Consider the following 20,857-nt stretch of genomic DNA (forward strand, 5'->3'; position numbering starts at 1 on the left):
AGTCTGTTTGGAGCCTTTCATCCTGAAAGATCCCACCCTGCTTCTCCAGTTTAAACTGGGGCTTAGGAAAGAGCTCTCTCAGGATGTGGCTTCCTTGCAGTTTATAATAATTCACAGATGACTGGCTCTCCTTGGACAACTCTTCAGGCCACGAAGGGGATAGCAGGGTGACCCTGGTGATCTAGCAGCTTCTCCCACCCTGATCCCCCAGAATGGAGGCGGAGGGCCTAAGAACCCAAAAGGGAACCTGATGAAGGGATGGAGCGGTAGGAGACAGTGTTTGAGGAGGGTTGTGTGAGAGAAGGAGTGAGTATCAGAAGTGGCAAGGTGGGGTACCCCCTGTTTCCCTATAACAGATGAGGAGTAGGGTATCCTTCTCCCTTCCCAGAGACCCATCCTAGAGCTTAGTGTGTGATCTAGTGGATAAAGCATGGGCCTGGGAGTCAGAAGGACCTGGGTTCTAATCCTGACTCCACCACTTGTCTGTTGTGTGAAGTCATTTAACATCTCTATGCCTGCCTGCTCCCTCATCTGTAAAATGAGGATTAAGACTGTGAGCCCCATGTGAGACTGTGTCCAACTTGATTAGCTTTTACGAACTCCTGCGCTTAGTACAGTGCCTGGCACATAGTAAGCGCTTAACAAATATCACTTAAAAAAAAAAGGGCTAATGATCAAGCCGGCCACTTAGACACCTGATAGTAAACAGATCGTGTGGGGAAGGAGGGGATTGACTGTGGATTTTCAGGAGGTTCGAGGGGGCTGGTAGAAGCAGCATGGCATAGTGGATAGAGGACCGACCTGAGAGTCAGAAGGTCATAATAATAATAATAGTAATGGTATTTGTTATGTGCTTACTATGTGCCAAGCACTGTTCTAAGTACTTGCATAAATACAAGGTAATCAGGTTGTCCCACATGGGGCTCACAGTCTTAATCTCCATATTCTAGTTGAGGTAACTGAGGCCCAGAGAAGTGAAGCGACTTGCCCAGAGTCACACAGCTGACAAGTGGAGGAGCTGGCATTAGAACCCACAATCTCTGACTCCGAAGCCTGGGCTCTTCCCATTAAACCATGCTGTCTAATCCATGTGATCAACCTCCCAGTCAAATCAAAACTCATCACCATTAGCTTTATAAAGCTCTCCATCCCCTTGCCCCTTGTTACCTCACCTCCCTTCTCTCCTCCTCCATCCTGGCCCACACACTCTGCTCCTCTGCCGCCGCTAACCGCCTCACTGGGCCTCCAGCTCGCCTGTCCCACCGTTGAGCCCTGGTCCATGTCCTACTTCTTCCTGGAATGCCCTCACTCCCCACATCGGCCAAACCATCACTCTTCCCCCACCTTCAAATCCCTACTGAAAGCTCACCTCCTCCAGGAGGCCTTCCCAGACTAAGCCCCCCTTTTCCTCTGCTCCTCCTCCCCTCCCCATCACCCCAACTCCCTCCCTCTGCTCTACCCCTTCCCCGCCCCACAGCAGTGGTGTATATTTGTACATATTTATTACTCTGTTTTATTAATGATGGGTATCTACCTCTAATTCTATTGGTTTATTTTGATGCTATCGATGCTTGTCTACTGGTTTTGTTTTGTTGTCTGTCTCCTCCCTTCTAGGCTGGGAGCCGGTTGTTGGGACGGGATGGTCTCTAGCTGCTGCCGAATTGTACTTTCCACAGTGGTCTGTGCACAGTAAGCGCTCAGTGACCTTGGGCAGGTCACTTAACCGCTCTGTGCCTCAGTTACCTCATCTGCAAAAGGTTCTGAGCCCCACGTGGGATGACTTGATGACCTTGTATCTACCCCAGCGCTTAGAACAGTGCTTGGCACATGGTAAGCGTTTAACAAATACCGACATTATGGTTATTTTTGTTAGTAAATACGGTTGAATGAATGAGTGATTACTGTTGTGCTGCAGCTTGGCCCTTGGGAGCCCCGGCTCCCCCCCTCCCCGGCAGCAAATAGAGGGAGGGAGTGGGGTGGGCCTGGGGCTGGGGGTGGGGCCTGCCGGGCTCCTCCCTCCCCCAGGCCCTCCCGGCCTGGCTATAAAGCGGGTGTCGGTGGCGAGGGAGGCTCCGAGCCCATCGGCAGGTCCTGCAGCCCCGAACATGACAGACCGGGGGTCCAGCCTCCTCTCGCCCCTGAAAGGGGGACACCCACCCGCAGGTAGGCTGCTCCCTCTCCCCCCAACGCCCTTTCGACCTCCTCTGCACGACGCCGGCGTCTAAAGACAGAGAAGCAGCCTCACTTAGCGCCAAGAACCCGGGCTTGGGAGTCATAGGACGTGGGTTCTAATCCCGCCTCCGCCGCTCGTCTGCTATGTGTGACCTGGGCTGAGTCACTTCGCTGCTCGGGGCCTCTGTTACCTCATCTGGAAAATGGGGATTAAAAGTGCGAGCCCCACATGGGACAACCTGTACGGGGGGGCTGGCACACCCAGTAAGCGCTTAACAAATACCATAATTATTATTAATACCCTGCGTCTACCCCAGCGTTTAGCACAGAGAAAGCGCTTAACAAATACCATCGTTATTATTAAAAAAAAATTAATGATGGGATTTGTTAAGGGCTTACTATGTGCCAAGCACTGTTCTAAGGGCTGGTATAGATACAGGGTAATCAAGTTGTCCCAGGTGGGGCTCACAGTTTTCATCCTCATTATACAGATGAGGTAACTGAGGCACAGAGAATAATAATAAAAATGGCATTTATTAAGCACTTACTATGTGCAAAGCCTGTTCTAACCGCTGGGGAATATATAAGGGGAATCAGGTTGTCCCACGTAGGGCTCAAAGTCTTCATCCTCATTAAACAGATGAGATAACTGAAGCACAGAGAAGTTAAGTGACTTGCCCCAAGTCACCCAGCACAGAAGTGGCAGAGCCGGCATTAGAACCCACAACCTCTGACTCCCAAGCCCAGGCGCTTTCCACTAAGCCACGCTGTTAAAGGGAGAGTTGAGCATCAAACCAACTGCTACTTAGTTACAGTCGTGGGGCATGCTGTTCCCTGGGCAGCCCGCTGAATTTTGAAGGACCAACTGATGGCCTTAATTAAGATTCTTCCTCCATCCTGCCCCCCCACATACATACATGCATGCATACACTCATTCATTCATACACACACCCCCTTGGGTTTTCTCCTGGAATAGGGGTGGCTGTAGTACAGCAGAAGCAGCATGGAGTTGTGGTAGAGCACCGGCCTGGGAGTCAGAAGGGCATGGGTTCTAATCCAGGCTCTGCCACTTGTCTGCTATGTGACCTTGGACAAGTCACTTCACTTTCCTAGGCCTCAGTAACCTCATCTGTCAGATGGGAATTGAAACTGTGAGCCCCACATGGGACAAGGGAATGTGTCCAACCTGATTTGCTTGTATCTACCACAGTGCCTGATGATACACAGTAAGCGCTTAACAAATACCATCATTGTTATTATTACTGCAGCCCATCATCCTCAGCAGAGCCCAGACTCCCTCCAAGGCACTTAGGCACCCTCTCACTGGTATGTGGCTAGGAGGTTGGTAATTTTGGGCTCCCCATCCCAGGGTCTCCTGGGCTGCTGACAGACCTACAGCTTGCCAGCCTGCCCCAATATGCTGAACAGTCCTACGCTGCTGTATATATATTTGTCATTTCTCACAGCATTGAACACATTCTTCAGTGTGTTGGCACCCAGGGATCGGTGAGTGTGGAGTGTTCCGTTTTCACTTCACTACATTTTATCCTCATGCCGGTACTCTAACCCCTTCTATTTTTTACTGCATTTGTTAAGTGCTTATTATGTGCTGTACACTATACTAAGCACTGTCTTTAAAAGAAAGATCTCTGAAGCACAGTCACTCTCTATTGCTGTTCCTCTTTTGTACGTACAACTCAGAGTTCTTTCATCTCTCTTTCCTTCCAAGTTGGGAGGAAAAGTAACAGTAATTAATAATTATAGTATTAAGTGCTTACTATGTGCTAAGCACTGTTCTAAGCCCTGGGTAATCAGGTTGTCTGATGTGGAACTCAGTCTTAATCCTCATTTTACAGATGAGACAACTGAGGCACAGAGAAGTTAGGTGACTTGCCCAAGGTCACACAGCAGGTAAGCGGCAGAGCCAGGATTAGAATCCATGTCTTCTGACTCCCAAGCCCCTGCTGTGTGTGTAGCATCTCGTAACCAAAGGGAGAGAGGCCAAGGAGCTGTCCCAGAGGCACCATATGAGAGAATTAGGAGCCAAATCTACTATATGTCTGGATTCCCTGGCGTGAACACTGGACGCTTAGCCATTCCAGCTGTGGATGCAATGACTGTGTTTTATTGTGGGTAAACCAAGGTGAGAACTTTCTATCTAGAGCCTAGTGTGCTCCCTTTGCATACAATTTTGGGCTTCAGCAAATGATAATTAATAATTGTGGCATTTTTTAAACATTTACTATGTGCCAAGCACTGTATTAAGTGCCGGGATAGATAGAAGATCATCAGGTAGGACACAGTCTCTGTCCCACTTGGGGATCACAGTCTAAGTGAAAGGGAGAACAGGTACTGAATTCCCATTTTACAGATGAGGAAAGAGAGCCCAGGAAGTTGTGATTTGCCCAACAAATGCTGTCAGTGATGTATCAGAAGCCTATACTGATGATGTAATTATTTATAGCATGCTCTTAGAGTGCAACTTACAACTTAATAGTAATAATATTTATCAAGTGCTTACTGTGTGCAGAGTACTGCATTAAATCCCGGGAAAGAATACACAGTTGGCAATTAGACCTGGTCCCCATCCCTCAGGGAGCTCCCAATCTAAAAAGTTGGTAAATTAGTAAAATCTATATTTTGTTTACTTAAAGAGTAAACAAAAATCCAAACCCATAAAACCAGTCAGAAAAAAAGTGTAAGGAGATAATGGCAAAGTGGCCTGATTCAAATCACGAATGCATCAAATTTTCGAAATTAAAATGTGATCAGAATCACTATAGCTTTTGTTCCCAAGATTAATGATGACCAAGATTATTTTCTTTCAGTCCCCCTTCGATGTTGTCACAATCTAGAGTGGCACTGCAGTTGTTTTGATTAATGATGGGTACAACAAATAAAAAGCAGATAATTATTAGAAAGGAGAGGAAGGAAATTTTGTTTTTGCACTCCAGAAGCACATAGCCAGAAGGAATGCAGGGGAATAAAGAGAGCATACTTATTTAGGTTGGTCATGTCTAACTAGTTTGTCGTACTCTAATAATGAGTTTTCCTGGGGCAGCAGCGTGGCTTGGTGGATAGAGCATGGGTTTGGGAGTCAGAGGATGTAGGTTCTAATTTCGACAATGCCTCTTGTCTGCTGTGTAACCTTGGGCAAGCTACTTAACTTCACTGTGCCTCAGTTATTCATCTGTAAAATGGGGCTACTTAAGACTGTGAGCCCCATGTGGGACAACCCGATTAGCTTGTATCTATCCCAGCGCTTAGAACAATGCTTGGCACATAATAAGCGCTTAAAAATACCAATAACAGATATGATCAGATGCTGCCTCAATTGAAATCATTTTCAGCCAACTTCCAAATCCCTGAAAATTGACACATAAAGGAAACCTTTTCAAACAGTACTAATTGTCAGCTAGCATCACCCAGGTGCAAATTCTTACCACTAGTCCATTATGTAGAATTGGTGCATTCAAAAGTAAAAGTTACAAACAAAAGTAACTTCTGCTGAACCTTAAAGAGGCACAGTACTAGACTTCCAAAGGGGGTATTAACAATTTCCCAAGAAAATCCCTCATAAAGGGTTGGGGGGGGGGGGGCAGTGTACGGTTTTCTCCCTCCTCTACTACATCTCCCCAATCTCCGATACTGTTTCTCACGCTGCAGCTCAGTTGACAGTACTGTCATGGGGATTTGGTGAATCATAATGTCTTCAGCACCATTCAGGGATGAAGGGAGTCATACTCTCTTGGGGCTTGTTTGGAGATAATTTTGAAATTGTTACAGCAATGACTGACAGGAGCTAGAAGTGTGAATCTTGCATTAGAGTTAGGTTTTATTAACCTAAGAAATCAACAGAGTTGTAACATGCCCCTCTTTGAGTCTGTTAGGTGTTTTAATTAAAATTATGGTGTAAGTCATAGTCACCAGTTAGTGTGGGGCTTTTGAGGGACACTATAAGAGGGTCTGGCCTAGCAGGCTAGTAAATGGAAAATCATGAGCTCTCAATGCTGTATCCAGATCCAAGGCAAGAGACCCTCAATTTTTTTAAAATAGTAATTATCACAGTATTTATTACATGCTTTTTTATACATCAATCACTTTTCTAAGGGCTGGAGTGAAAACAGATTAATCAGGTCAGACATAGTCTTTGACCCACATGGGACTTATATTCTAAGTAGAAGGAAAGACATTATTCAATCCCTATTTTACAGATGAAACAGGCACAGAGAATTGAAGTGACTTGCTCAAAGCCACACACAGCATGCAACTGGAATAGCAGGAATTAGAACCCAAATCCTCTGACTCCTGGGCCCATGCTATTTCCACTAGGCCACGCTGTTTCCCTTTTGTAGTCATGTTGCAAAATATGAACATATTAGATGGTTAAGTTTCAACTGAAAGCATAGCCAGGAATTTCCTGTTATTTGTCGTCTTAAATTCACAAGACTCCCGTTATGTGAACAATACCATCGTCGTTGAACTGTTGTAAGTAGAAAACAGGCAAAAGAAGTAGCACGTATGAAATAATGGGGAAAACAGACAATCCATTGACTAATATAATCAAGTGTTTTATTCCAGGCCAAGAGAATTAATACACCTTAGTGTTAATCCAGCCGACCACCAGAGAGCTTAACCAGGCTGTGTCTGTCTTAACCGGTGTTGAGGCTGAGGCAGGGAGTGAGGAAAAATAGAGCAGTGGTCAGCATCCAGCACAGTGTAATAGTATAGATCTGTCCTTTGGTTTCAGAACATTAAGGGACTGAGATCTCAGATGGCCACTGCTTCGGCCCAGAGAAGCAACTTGTAGGTCTGTACTTAGTGAAATCTCCCCGTTGAATGTTCTACCGCTCTAGCAAATAGTGATAGGTGTCTAGCCTATGCTCTGCCTCATCTATCCCTCCAACTTGTTAACACTATGTGTCAAACACTGTTCTAAGCACCTGGGTGTGTACAAGTTAATTAGGGAGAACAAGTTTTTAATCCCCATCCTCTGAAGAAACTGAGGCACAGTAAAGTTGTCCTTTAAAGCACTCAAACACCTTGCCCCCTCCTACTTCCCCTCACTGCCCTCCTATTACAGCCCAGCCCACACACTTGACTCCTCTAATGCCAACCTACTCACTGTACCTCGATCTCGTCTATCTCGCTGCCAACCTCTTGCCTATGTCCTACTTCTGGCCTGGAACATCCCTCCCTCTTCATATTTGACAGACAATTTCTCTCTCCACCTTCAAAACCTTATGGAAGGCACATCTCCTTCAAGAGGCCTTCCTGACTAAGCCCTCTTTTACTCTTTTCCCACTCCCTTCTGCCTTGCTCTGATGTGCTGTCTTTATTCACTCCTCTATCAGCCCCATAGCATTTATCTACATATCCATAATTTAATTATATTAATACTTGTCTCCCCCTCTAGACTGTGCGCTTGTTATGGGCAGGGAATGTGTCTACCAGCTCTGTGATATCGTACTCTCCCAAGTGCCTAGTACAGTGCTCTGTTCACAGTAAGTGCTCAATAAATACTATTGATTGCTTGATTAAATAACTTGCCCAAGCTCACACAGCAAGCAATTGGCAGAGCCAGAATTAGAACCCAGGTCCTCCAACTCCCAGGCGTATGCTCTTTTCACTAGGCCATGCTGATTCTCCACTTGAAGGTGGGACAGTTAGTACTGAGAACTTTAAAAGGTCTTGCTTAGCAGGCTAATCATGGGAGGTTGTGAACCGTGAATGGAGTTTCCAGATTCCTAGTAATAAACTTTCACTTTCAATGCATCAAGAAATAAAATTTTCAAATTGAGGTGTCTTTAACAAAACTTTAAAAAGATAATATAAGCCTTTGACATCTGTTTCAACCCTTCAAAAATTGCTTTTCAGGTTCCTTATTCTGTTATTTTTGTCAGCCATGAAGAAATTTATCTAATGTCTATCGAAAAGTCTGCCTTAGGAACAAAAGAGTTGTGTAGCTTCATTTATGGAAAATTATAGACTTCTATAACCACATTTTGTAATTAAAGAGCCCCTAATTTGTAACTACAAGAGTCTGTTGCAGTATTATACAATGACCAAACTGTTTTTTTCCAGATGAATTTGGATTTTCAGAGTTCATACTTATTAAAAAAAACTCTCCTCTCATTTTCTGTTTATTGAGAGGAACTAACTTTTAAGTCAAAAGTATTTGTACCAAAAGATTGTAAAATTGAAAATGAATAGCTAAACTCATAGTCACTTATTTTAACAAGATCAAATTGCACCCTATGAAAAGGGGAGGTCAGAAAAGCTGGGCAAACAGGATTCTAATCTAGCTGTATGGATAAATGAGAAAACCTTGAACCAATCACTTAATCTCTCTGGACCTCCCTTTCCTCTCTGTACAATGGAGAGATTAATACCTGCCCTTTCTTTCCTATCTTCCAGAAATGTTGCAAGGATGAAGATGTAATATAGATTGTTATGGCCCCTGAGGGTAGGGATCTCGTCTTGCTATCTCTTTTGTACTTTCCCAAGCTCTTAGTATAGTGTTATGCACAAAGTAACTGCTCAAGAAATCCTATTGGTTGATATTGATTGATGTGAGTAAGCACACTTTGAACTCTTTGAAACAAAGGTGTTCCATAAATCCAAGATATTCTTATTTCCTTTTGCCTCTGTAAACTTCCTTAACCAAAGACAAGATCATAAAACATTACTGGACAATTTTAAAATTTATGAAATTCTTCTGCCCAGAAGAAAATTTGATGTGACATGTTTTCTGAAATAGTTCCTTGTTCCCTTAAAAAAAAAAATTTCTCTGACATTGTTTAGCACTTAAATTATTGTTGTTAGGTCATCTGTAGCCTGATTAGTACTAATTGGTTATATGAATGGCAGGATTTTTAATGCGGTGTAATTAGCTTGTTAGAGCACTGCTGCTTGATAAACATGCAGGTTTATTAGGATTTTTCGTGTGGTCGTTTTTTTTGTTTAGATTGGATTTAGTTGTTCATTTTGTTCAGAAGCATCTAGGTTAAAAGGAATGCATCTTATCACCGACGGCACCAGCTCTTAGCACAGGCCTCAGAGACTCTTGCAAACTCTGGTCTTAAAAAAAACAAAACTTCATATTTATATCCCACAAGGGAACAAGAGAGTCACATTATAACCACCAGTTGTATGGGTTGGATAACAGGGAAAATGTTTCCTTGTAGGAAGGCTGAGCCAGTGTGCTCATTCTTTGGTCTCCCCATCCAAGAAACTGTTTCAGGACCCAGGGTTATGCTTCTGGCTCTGTGGGCCCTGTTCCACCCACATGGCAAAGTGATCACAGTCCAGCTGAGGAACCAGACTTCTTTCTTAAATAATAATAATGATGATGTTGGTATTTGTTAAGCGCTTACCATGTGCAGAGCACTGTTCTAAGTGCTGGGGTAGACACAGGGGAATCAGGTTGTCCCACATGGGGCTCACAGTCTTCATCCCCATTTTACAGATGAGGTAACTGAGGCACAGAGAAGTTAAGTGACTTGCCCACAGTCACACAGCTGACAAGGGGCAGAGCTGGGATTCGAACTCATGACCTCTGACTCCCAAGCCCGAGCTCTTTCCACTGAGCCACGCTGCTTTTCAAACAGTTTGTATCCACCCTGCAGTTTCTTCTGGACCTTTCACTGCACTGTTTCTAGGCCCACTTCAAGGGAAGTTTTAAGTTTTGGGGGATTTTTTTGTACCTGCTTCTGCCACTAGAGCTTTGAAGCCAAGCCTGCAATTTTTAAAACCTTTAAAATGCTAGTAACAACCGGGTTAACGTTTCAACTCTGCTTTGCCTGCAGTCAAAGCTGGAAGAATGAGAGTTTCCAAAAAACAAGAAAATGGTGCTGTGGAGAGAAACTACAAGAAAATGGGATCAGAGAAAACAAGGTAAGGGTTACTTTGAGAATCTTGTCTCGAGGTAGAGTTGTCGTTTGGTTTGACGCTCCTGTTGCTGAGACTGTACTCTGAGATATGAGTGCCACACCAAGAATCTTTTGCACACTTGTTCGTTGTGTCTGTGAAAATGGAGTCATGCACCTTTTCTCAACCTGTGGCATTTTGGTGAGCACAGTGTTTCTGAGCAGAAAACCTCCATTTTATCTCTTTCCTCATCTCCTCAGTGTATTTTTGAGAGGATTCAACATGCTGGCAGAAGAGACAATGAGAAGAAGACTGTGCACAACCTTTTAAAATATCAATAAATCAATTAATGGCATTTATTAGTGCTTACTGTGTGCAGAACTGTACTTAGCAGTTTGGAGAGTACAGTACTGTAGAGCTAGTAGTCATGATCCCTGCCCCCAAGGAGCTGACAATCTAGAGGAGACAGGGGAGATAACAGAGTATAATGATATGCCTTCCTGACTTAAGTCCTTTCCTCTTCTCCCACTCCCTTCTGCGTCACCCTGACTTGCTCTCTTTATTCATCCCCTCAACCCCACTGCACTTATGTACATGTCTGTTATTTAGTTATATTAATGTCTGCCTTCCCCTCTAGACTCTAAGCTCGTTGTGGAAAGGCTATGTGTCTGTTTATTGTTATATTGTACTTTCCCAAGGGCTTAATACAGTGGTTTGTACACAGTAAATGCTCAGTAAATATGATTGAATAAATGAATAAATATGGATATAAGTGTTATGGGTCTGGGGCTGGAGTGAATATCAAAATACTTTAGGGGTACAGACCCAAGTTCATAGGTAATGCAAAAGAGAGAGTATAGGGTGGGATAGGATAAAGTAGGTGAATAATATACTATGTATATTATATACTCTGTGTGTGTGTGTATTATGAATAAAAAGATAGTATAATCAGGATAAAGTATCTGTCCTGATAAAGCATTTTAATTTAATGAGGACTTTTGGAATGATAAGAAAATAACATTCACTATCTAATGAAAGCAAAAACTTTTTGAAAATTTTTCACTTGGTATCACCCGTTCAAATGCTGACTCACATAGTAAGTTGTTAGTAGACCCCAGTCTTGCAAGAAGAGGAAAGCTGAAAAAATTGAAGGATTTAAGACATGGACCATACTTGTGTCAGAGTCCAATCCATTCTACCCCCTGAGCTCCAGAAAATGGAGGTCCTATTGTGTCGTGTCCTGCAGGGTTTTATGAAAGACAACAATCAAATTTCTTTGCAAATAAAATTATGGAAAAAGAACTGAATACTAATTTTCATTGGTTATTAAAAGCAGAGCTGCCTTCTAAGGATCTTGAAAAATTAATCACCCCTCCCATTTTGTCTGTACATGTAGTTATAGTGGGTGCATTTTCAATCAACTGAAGTAAAATTCACTATAAGACACTGATTCAGAGGATAGTCTTCTTGGTTGTCTCATTAGCGTCACAGATACCAAGATAATTTATTTCTTTGTGGAGTGTTTCGGAGTAAATAAATCACAGACATAATCATTTTTTGTCTTTCCTTCTAGCAGCTGCTGCTAATAACAAATATAAACAACAAGGGAAAGGGAATATGCCAACTGCATACTTTTTACTCAGGAAATTGTTCCGTCAGAACCATTGCCTATAATATTACTGTAGCTGCACAGTCAAAAAAACTGAGCCTACTAAGAGCCATCTAAGCTCCTGGGGTCGGTGTTTGCTGTCTCCCAACCAGCTCCACAAAAGGAAATAAAAGGTGTCTATAAGAACAACTTCAAAGAGGGCAAGATAGACCTCCCATTTGTTTATTGGGAAGAACCGCCTAAGAGGGAAGTGCCTTCCCAAAACAGTGTCTTTCTGTCTTTATAGTGCCATCACTAATGTTGTGAAAGTGCAAGCTGTGGACATGTTAGCGGATACCCTGGAGAAGGTAAGCATGATTTGGGAAGGGTTACACACCCTCACAGACTCACCCAGATGAAATACCTCTGTCATTATTCACATAGGAAGGTAAAGGGGCTTCTAATCCTACCTCTACCACTAGTCTGCTGTGTGTCTCTGGACAAGTCACTTCATCGCTCTCAGCCTCAGTTTCCTCCTCTGTAAAATGGGGATGACGTACCCAATCTCACCAATTCTTAGGTGTCAACTCCAGATGGGTTAGGGACTGGGTCCAATCTGATGATCTCATCTCTACCCCAGCGTGAACAGTGTGTTGCCAACAAGAAGGCACTTAATAAATCCCATAATTATTAGACAAATCTGGTATTGAATAATCCTCAGTCAGTGACTGTAGAATTCAGAGTTGATAGGCGAAAACACTTTTCAGGGCAGTTTTAAAATGGCAATGGGATCAATTATTTTGAGAGAAGGAAGATATCAAAATTGTTAGGCAGAATTTAATCACACAAGTCATGTTGATCTATTCTAAATTCATTGCTGAGGTCATTGGCATGAAAATGGGGTTTTAGAACCTCAAAATTCAGCAGTGTTTCTACTCTTCTCCTTACTTTCTCCTCTGGATCCCTTTTCCCTTTCCACAGAATTTGCCTCCCCCTTCCCTCCACCCCTCTTCAAAACAAGGGAGTTTGGAGTTAAAGGATTAAGAGGCAGTCAGGGGAGATTTTAATGCTTTTTGTGGTGATGCAAGTCTAGACATTTTGAAGTTTGCTTGCTGAGGGAACTGGATGCTGTTCTTATTTCTCTGTACCACTTTTGCTCCAAAAGATCAAGGACCACTACTTAAAATACTCTTTTAGGTTTTTCAGGGAAAAAAAAAACTGTGTTGCTAGGACCATAATCCTCACCACACCCGCTGCGGCGACCAAACTAATATAGAAAATAATTAACCTGCTGTCCCAAACCCACTGAAAGAAACGGGTGGGAGACCTTGCCTGTCGAGCTTTGTTTAAAGGAAGGTACACTGTTGCACCGTCACTTCAGAGTAGTGGTGGGATGTCTATCACGTGTTAGTTAGCTAATGGAAATCCACCAAAGCAGAAGGAGACTAGGGAGAAGTTAATTAAGAGCTGGTTTGGCCTTTTAAAAAGATTGAGTGGTAATCATGCATTGCAGTATCTTATGTTTCCCTATTCTCATTTTCTCCTTGTTTGTGCCACCCTTAGGGGTCTTTATGGCTGTTATTTTGAAGCAGCATAGTGGAAATAATGATAATGGGGCTTTGGCACAGCCATTACATTTTGAAACCTCTGATAATGGGAGAGGTGCTCAGTAAATAGTCAGAAACAGAGGGATAGTTGTAAGAGAGTAAACCCCTAGGCTAGGAAAAGAAGCAGAAGTAGGAGGTTGTATAACGAGCCAGGCAAAATGATCAGTCAATCAATCAGTGGTATTTATTGAATGCATAGTGTGTACAGAGCATTGTACTTAGCTCAAACATCTGTTCAGGGGAACCCAAACTCAACTCTCTGGATCCAAAAATTGAGAAATCTCTTAAGCCTTCACCCCTTCCATCCTGAATCTCAGCAAATCATGGATTTTGAACTGGACTCTTTTGAGGTCCTTTTTCATGTTAAAGAGTCCTAATTAGAGCTTCTAAGTATCTTTCTCAAGGAGCCAAGCATGTTGATTGCAGAATGTAGCCTTGATTATCTCACTAATTCCCTTTGAGAGTGGAAGGGATTAGAATATCATAACTTGAGTGGAAGTAGTAATGAGTGGGACGGAGTTTGATTGGAACACCTTACCCTTTACCCTTATCCCACTGTATCACCTACCCTCTATCCTTTCTGCTTATTGTAGACTTTCACCTCCACTCTTTCCCCTTCCTTCCCCCCACTTCCATAGTGACTGTCATTTTCCTGTAGCTCACATGCTATTACAGAAATAAGAGAGAATAGTCATTTCAGTCAAATGCTGAAATATTCTGCAAAATAGGCTTGAGAGTGAATTGTAATGTTTACCGAGATTCCACAGTGCACCAGGGGCTGGGTACAGAGTATATATATTTGAAAATAAAAAAAGACAGAAACCCCTTAGTTCAATGTGTCATGTAATTGGAAAAAAAATTCTGCCACAACATGGTGGAAGGGATCTGAGCCTTTTCTGGATTAATAGGATTTCAAAGAGAAGCAATATTCCACTTACCTCATTTCTAGAGTGGCTCTTTTCTGAGCCTTTCAGGGCGACCTGTCTTCTTCTCTGGGGAAGAAAATATGGTGTCAGTGGAGGCAGAGAGTAGAGGGAAACATTGGGACCCACAGGCTCTAGAAAAATGGGATTAACTCTACCTGTTAGTATTCTTCCACCGTCCCGCATAATTTATCCCAACCCTTTCCACAATTCCTATCCAAGCAGTGGTGCTTCTGATGCAGTGGGCATCACTGAGCCCAAGAACCACAGTCCTACAGCCATGGCTCTTGTCTGACTCTGCTCAATTCCATGTGAATCTGCTTTAAGAAACATAGAGTCAGATAATCATTTTTCTAAAGCATAATCAAAAACTGAAGTATTTTCACATAAATCAAAATAAAAATGCCCATTCCATGGAGGCAGTGAGGGCTGTTGCCCCCCCACGGCTTTTTGAGCTAAACTCCTTAACTCAATCATTCCGGGTCTCTGATATATCCTTAGGTTTCCAACTGGGGATTTTTTCAGCATCCCCCACCATCAGAGCAGTGCTAAGATATTGGTGAGTTCGTGGTTGGGTAAGGAATAAGACCAAGGCCAATAGTTTAATTTGTTCCCCTTAGCCAGTAGACCATATTGTTCCTCTCCCTCTCTCCTGGTATTAGCAGTATCCTCCAGAAGGTTGGGGAGGATGAGAGGGAATTTGTGTAGGTGTGTGTGTATGTGTGCATTTTCAATGTTCAAAGTAGGAGAGCAAAAAATACACTTAGCCCAAGTTGTATCCTCTTTGCAGGTTTCAGGCAGGCTAGCTGCATCAGCAGCAAGTGAGCAGGGAATGAAATGAGAGCCTAAGGGAGAGGAGGCTAACAAACATATTTGCAAAACGTTAAAGGTTTCGTTTGTTTTATGGAATGATAGTGTTGTGATGGAATATTTGGGCTTCACTGACTCTAAGTCTTTTGTTTTCACAGTTTGTGGAAATTTTGACTTAGAAGCTAACACCCTGCAAAGATGAATGGGGAGAAATGCTTGTCTGGTACATTTGTCCCAGTGAAGGTGCCAAAAGATAACACTGCTTTAATTTTTTTTTTCTATTTGTGCAGTGGAAGCTTCTTTCTCCTCCTTTCTTTGTGACTAAAAGCTAGGGTCCTGAAAGGCAGTAGTAACTACAGGCGGAACTCTAATTTTGGGATTTCTGCACACCTTCCTTTGACTCCTCACCCTGGATGGCTTCCAGGAGAGAACCTAGGACTGAGAGCCATTAATAATTACTATTACTACCATGGCCACGGTCAACCAAAGAGGGCACGCTTTAGGCTCACTAGCTTAAACTGTGAAAGAAGAGTTACATTTCTTTCTTCATAAAAAAAATTTTGCCCACTTTTTTATAGCTGTGGTTAAAGGTGTCGTATCCCCAATATCCTTCTCCATCCTTCCCACCCTCCCCTGACAGTACCAAGTACGTTCACACACACACACACACACACAGAGCATCATCATCCTTTCTGATCTCCCAACCTCCTGTCTCTCCCCACTTCAGTCTATTCTCCACTTTGCTGCTGGGATTATCTTTCTACAGAAAAGTTCTGGGCATGTCACCCCCTCAAAAATCTCCAGTGGCTGCTTATCAACCTACCTATCAAGCAAAAACTCCTCACTATTGGCTTCAAAGCTCTCCATCCCCTTGCCCCCTCCTTCCTCATCTCCCTTCTCTTTAGCTAAAGCCCAGCCCACACACTCTGCTCCTCTGCCGCTAACCTCCTCACTTTGCCTTGTTCTCGCCTGTCCCACCGTTGACCCTGGCCCATGTCCTACCTTTGGACTGGAATGCCGTCCCTCCTCACATCCGCCAAACTAGCTCTCTAACCCCCTTCAAAGCCCTACTGAGAGCTCGCCTCCTCTGGAGGCCTTCCCAGACTGAGCCCTTTTCCTCTGCTCTTCCTCCCCTCCCCATCGCCCCTACTCCCTACCTCTGTTCTACCCCCTTCCCTGCCCCACAACACTTGTGTATATTTGTAAATATTATTCTATTTATTTTATTAATGATGTGTAAAAATCTATAATTCTATTCATCTATTTTCATGCTATTGATGCCTGTCTACTTGTTCTGTTTTATTGTCCCTCTCCCCCCCTTCTAGACTGTGAGCCCATTTTTGGGTACGGATTGTCTCTATTGCCGAACTGTACTTTCCAAGAGCTTAGTACAGTGCTATGCACACAGTAAGCACTCAATAAATATGATTGAATGAATGAATCTATATATAGAGATATAGATATATATGCATTTAGACTCAGGGGCCAGGGAGAAGATGTGGGGGCTCTATGCCCCTGCTGGGATCCTCATTTTACAGGCCTGCAACTTAAAATCTGACTTTCTCTACTATGGGTCCATCTTCAGACCCAGTAATCACTGGCCATTACTCTTTTTTTTTTTTCTCAACCCCGGGACAATGTTTCCACTTCCTGTGGAAGCCTGATCATTTCCTTTGTTTGGGCTTCAGAACCCTCTGGCAGATTAAACTATTCAGGGCAGGGTCTTCCCATGCCAAGGCCATGAGGCCGTGAGGAACTGACTCAGTCTCCTGAGTGCTAAAATCTGGCCTGGCACCTCCCCACTTGATAAACCAGGGAACACTGTTGTTTTGCTAACATTTCCTTAGTAACAGTTTAACCCACTCGTGGGAGCAGATTTATGAACGACTTCAACTTTCCGGTGAGGTGAAAATGTTCAGTCCGATATCTTCACTCTTTCATTTCTTCTCACGTCTTTCCCATCACTCTCCTTTTGGGCATGGTGGGCAACAGTGTGCCTCTGACCTGTCTTCCTGCCTTGTCCTTGTTACCCTATTTCTCCTTGACTGATTGCCCAGATTAGTTACATGGGTTTTTCCCACGGGACTAGAGTTGGGGGAAGGAGGAAGGGCCTGGTGACCTTGAGCTAATATCAGATCGGCAAATTTATGGTCTTCCTATTTTTGACCTCTTCTAGAGGGTAGCATTAAACTTCAATGGGTTGGATGCAACCTTGTCTGGAGGCCAAAGACTTGGGTCGAGATTCCTTGAGTCTGTGATTTAAGAAATCCTAGTTCATTAATTCAGTCATATTTATTGAGCGCTTACTGTGTGCAGAGCACTGGACTAAGCACTTGGAAAGTACAGTTCGGCAACAGAGACAATCCGTACCCAACAACAGGCTCACAGTCTAGAAGGGGGGTGACAGATAACAAAACAAAACAAGTATACAGCCATCAATAGCAACTATAAAATAAATAGAATTATAGTTATATATACATTAATAAAATAAACAGAATAATAAATATGTACATATATACATGAGTATTATGGGGCTGGGAAGGGGGTAGAGCAGAGGGAGGGAGTTGGCAATGGGGAGGGGAAGAGGAACAGAGGAAAAGGGGGGCTCAGACTGGGAAGGCCTCCTGGAGGAGATGAGCTTTCCGTAGTGTTAATTGATCCCAAGCTTGGATAATAATGGGGAAAGAGGCCTTTTTATAAAAGGTGCTCAGGCGGGGGGGGGGGGGGGGGCAGTCCTGGAAGCCTGAGAAATTACCCGTTAACTGTGTCCAAAACACATGGTCACCTATTGATTGGCATTCACGGGGCCGCTCTCTAGGTTTAATATGATAGGCATGGGAGAGAGGATTTTTTTGAATGAAGTGTCCTAAGATGTGGTCCTCATTCCAGCTCAGATGACAATTCCCCTCACTGCTGGTAATATTCCCCCAAACCAAAAAATGTCCAGGTCTCATAACTATACTATTTTCTCCATGTCATTTAAGGAGCTTCAAGATCCCTAAAAGGTTAATATTTGTTAACTAGCAGCACTAGGATAGGGGTGGGGAAAAGAGACAGCTATAGGCCTGGGAGCAGATTTGAGGCAGAATTCAGTGGGATTCAGCTGAACACATATGCATTTATTCCTATCTTATCAATAAATGTATTTTTCATTCGGATTTTTATTTATGTATTCAATTACTACTTGGCTGTTTCATTCTCTCATATTTGATCCACTTCCTGTTAGATGCTCCTGCACACACACTATTTGTAAATAATTGTTTGTCACCCACTCTCGAGTATTAATCCCTCAATTGTTAAAGGCAGGGAACATGTTCGTTGCTTTTGTTATAGTCTCCCAAGCGTTTAGTACAGGAGTCGGAAAGATAAGGGAGTAGGCTGACAAGGTAACCATACCAAAATATTACACATGCAAAGATCAGCCTAGTGGCCATTGGATTGAGATGGGTTTTATCTTGGAAATACTATGGAGGAAAAATAGAAAGGATTTGATGTCAGACTGAACTCAGGAGTTGAAAGAGAGGGAAGTGTCAAGAATAATCAGGCAATCATATTTACTGAACACTTACTATGGGTAGTAAGTTTATGAAGGAGTACAATAAAATGCCATGGTTGCAGTTCCTGAGGTGGGGAGGATGACAGCGGTGTCAACTGTGATGGAAAAGTTAAGTGGAGGAAAGGATTTAGGGGAAAGTTAAGAATTTCAGTTTTGGACATGTTAATAATAATGCCATTTATTAAGCACTTACTATGTTAACCCCTGTACTATATCCTGAAATAGAGGCAGGATAATCAGGTTAGAACTTGTGTGGAAATTGAGGCACAAGAAGTTAAGTGACTTACCCAAGGACGCACATCAGGGAGGTAGAGTTCAGAATTAGAACCCAGGTCTGTGCTCTACTAAGCCATGCTGCTTCCCAGCTTGAGGAAGCTTCAAGTGGTGGCAGGTCATCCAAGTAGAGTTGTCCAGGAGGCAGAAGGGAATGTGAGGTTGAATAATAGGAGAGATCAAGACCAACATGGTAGATTTTGGAGGTGACAGTCAAAACTATACAAGTATATGAACTCCCCAAGGGAGTGAATGTAGAAGCTACAGTCCCTCCCACTCAAGGAGTCTAAAAGTCTCCTAGAAGTCTTCTGTTCTTGAAGTTGTTATCCCAACTCTTCTAAATTTTCCTCTGAAATCCTGCTTTCTGATCCTATAATGATTTTATGTTTCCCTTCTCTGGCCCCACTCTGTTTCCCCACACCCCCTTTAAAATTCGGTAACCAGTAACTGTAAAGTCAAAACAACCATCCTCATTAATGCTGGTAGAAGCTAATTTAAAACACAGCTAGCCATCTCAACCTTTTTTAAATTGTTTAGGAAAAAAAAAAGGTAATTCAGAGTTCCCTTTTCTATTAAAAAGGCACCAGAGATGTAACTTTCTGATACTTGTTGCTCCTAAGACTTTCCCCTTGTCATTTTAACTCATTAAATTCATGAGAGTTTCCTACAGAGAAGAAGTTAGGGAAAGGGTAACTTGTAAGCAATTATTCTTCTGTCATGCTTATTTTATTTTGTTTCCCACCAAACAGCTCAGCTATAAATTCCCAGCAGCAGCCCAAGTAGCACATCAGAAGCCCAGACCTGCCGTGGAGAAGATGATATTGCCGAAAAGGATCTACATTATTCAACAGCCTCGCAAATGCTAAGAAAAGAAATTAAATATTAATGTTTGATTGACAGTGCGTTTCACTTGCTTGTTAATTCCTTCTGTTCAGTTGTGCATGAAAGGGCCAAAATTTCAAACAGATATATTATTGTTATGGTTTCATAGTCTTTTGTATTTTCTTTATAATTTGGGGCAATAAAGCAATTATTATTCATGTGTGTTTTTCTGTTATTTACTGTATGTGTCCAATATGTTTAAATGTGATTATGACATAGAAGTTAGAAATGAAATAACTCTGCCTCTTCTTTCTCATTTCTAGGGCACCATCTTACTAACATCGGGACAGAAAAGGTGGCCATTCGTACAGTTTTATGCCAGACAGTCCAGTCTTCAGTGGGTCCAGGACAAATATAGCAGGTTTTACCTTTGTGCCCGATACCTTATTTATTTTAAATGTCTGACCTCCTCCGCCACTGTTTCCTCCCACCTCTGAATTCTGGGGCTCAGAAATGTTGTCTATGATGGTGGGAGGTTGAAGGAGGGGGTAATCACAAAGGCTCCAAAACAATTGGAAGAGCACTCGATGGGTCCCTCTGGGGAAACTGTCTAGATTCTGGCCTAGAATCAGCACCGTGGAAATCCCACAGCAAAGGATTCTAAGGTGTCATTTCCAGGGCAGATTGAGTCCAAGATCTATCCGTTCCCAGCTTCAAGAGCAGACCACAGCTCCTTGCCTTCAAATCTGATGACCCATTTTGACCCCAGAGTCAAATGCAGCCCTGATGATCTGATGGGATCAAATCAGCTCACCTCTCTGATGCAGTTGGGATCAGCTAACTCCACTAATTGTAGGAGAGGGTGGAACTCACCTGAATTTACCTTACCCATCCCAGCGTTGTCTTAGTGCCAGGCTGGGTGGGAATCCACTTTAGAAGTATTGCCTGCAGACATCTGCGGTGCCCAATCCAGGGCAGCCAGTCCTGCAATTCTAAGACATTGTTGTGCACCTGGTTTGTAGGCCCTGAGAACAATAAGGCGTTAATCAGTTTTCACAGCAACTTGAAAGGATGTGTTGGCGGGGTATATTGGCATCAGATTTTACTTACCTTTTCATTATACCTTTATTAAAACTCATTGCTTTGAGAATTTCACAACAAATGGTTTGTTTCCTCTGTGGTTCATAACCCCAAGTGGCAGGTGCCCAAATTCTGGAAGAAGATACAGTTTTATTGA

At 43.0% G+C, this 20,857-nt stretch overlaps 1 protein-coding gene across 2 annotated transcripts; it reads left to right on the top strand.

Annotated features, from left to right (window-relative positions):
* Window positions 1-2,036: 2,036 nt before the first annotated feature.
* DAPL1 (death associated protein like 1) lies at window positions 2,037-19,838 on the top strand. Of its 2 annotated transcripts, none has more exons than XM_007671149.2 (4): window positions 2,037-2,163; window positions 9,981-10,068; window positions 11,937-11,997; window positions 19,548-19,838. In XM_007671149.2, the coding sequence occupies exons 1-4, from the start codon at window positions 2,106-2,108 to the stop codon at window positions 19,662-19,664; spliced, it is 324 nt and encodes a 107-aa protein (XP_007669339.1). In that variant the 5' UTR covers window positions 2,037-2,105; the 3' UTR covers window positions 19,665-19,838. The 2 variants fall into 2 exon arrangements, with proteins under 2 accessions (XP_007669339.1, XP_007669340.1); XM_007671150.2 differs by lacking the exon at window positions 2,037-2,163 and adding an exon at window positions 8,587-8,638.
* Window positions 19,839-20,857: the final 1,019 nt, after the last annotated feature.

The sequence above is a fragment of the Ornithorhynchus anatinus genome, chromosome 9 (assembly GCF_004115215.2).
Source record: "Ornithorhynchus anatinus isolate Pmale09 chromosome 9, mOrnAna1.pri.v4, whole genome shotgun sequence".
Taxonomy (NCBI): domain Eukaryota; kingdom Metazoa; phylum Chordata; class Mammalia; order Monotremata; family Ornithorhynchidae; genus Ornithorhynchus; species Ornithorhynchus anatinus.

Bases quoted from the DNA above. Each gene is read 5' to 3' on its own strand.
- DAPL1 (XM_007671149.2), top strand. From the start codon at position 2,106: ATGACAGACCGGGGGTCCAGCCTCCTCTCGCCCCTGAAAGGGGGACAC. The intron at 10,069-11,936 runs GTAAGGGTTACT...CTGTCTTTATAG, and splicing joins ATGGGATCAGAGAAAACAAG to TGCCATCACTAATGTTGTGA. The intron at 11,998-19,547 runs GTAAGCATGATT...CCCACCAAACAG, and splicing joins TAGCGGATACCCTGGAGAAG to CTCAGCTATAAATTCCCAGC.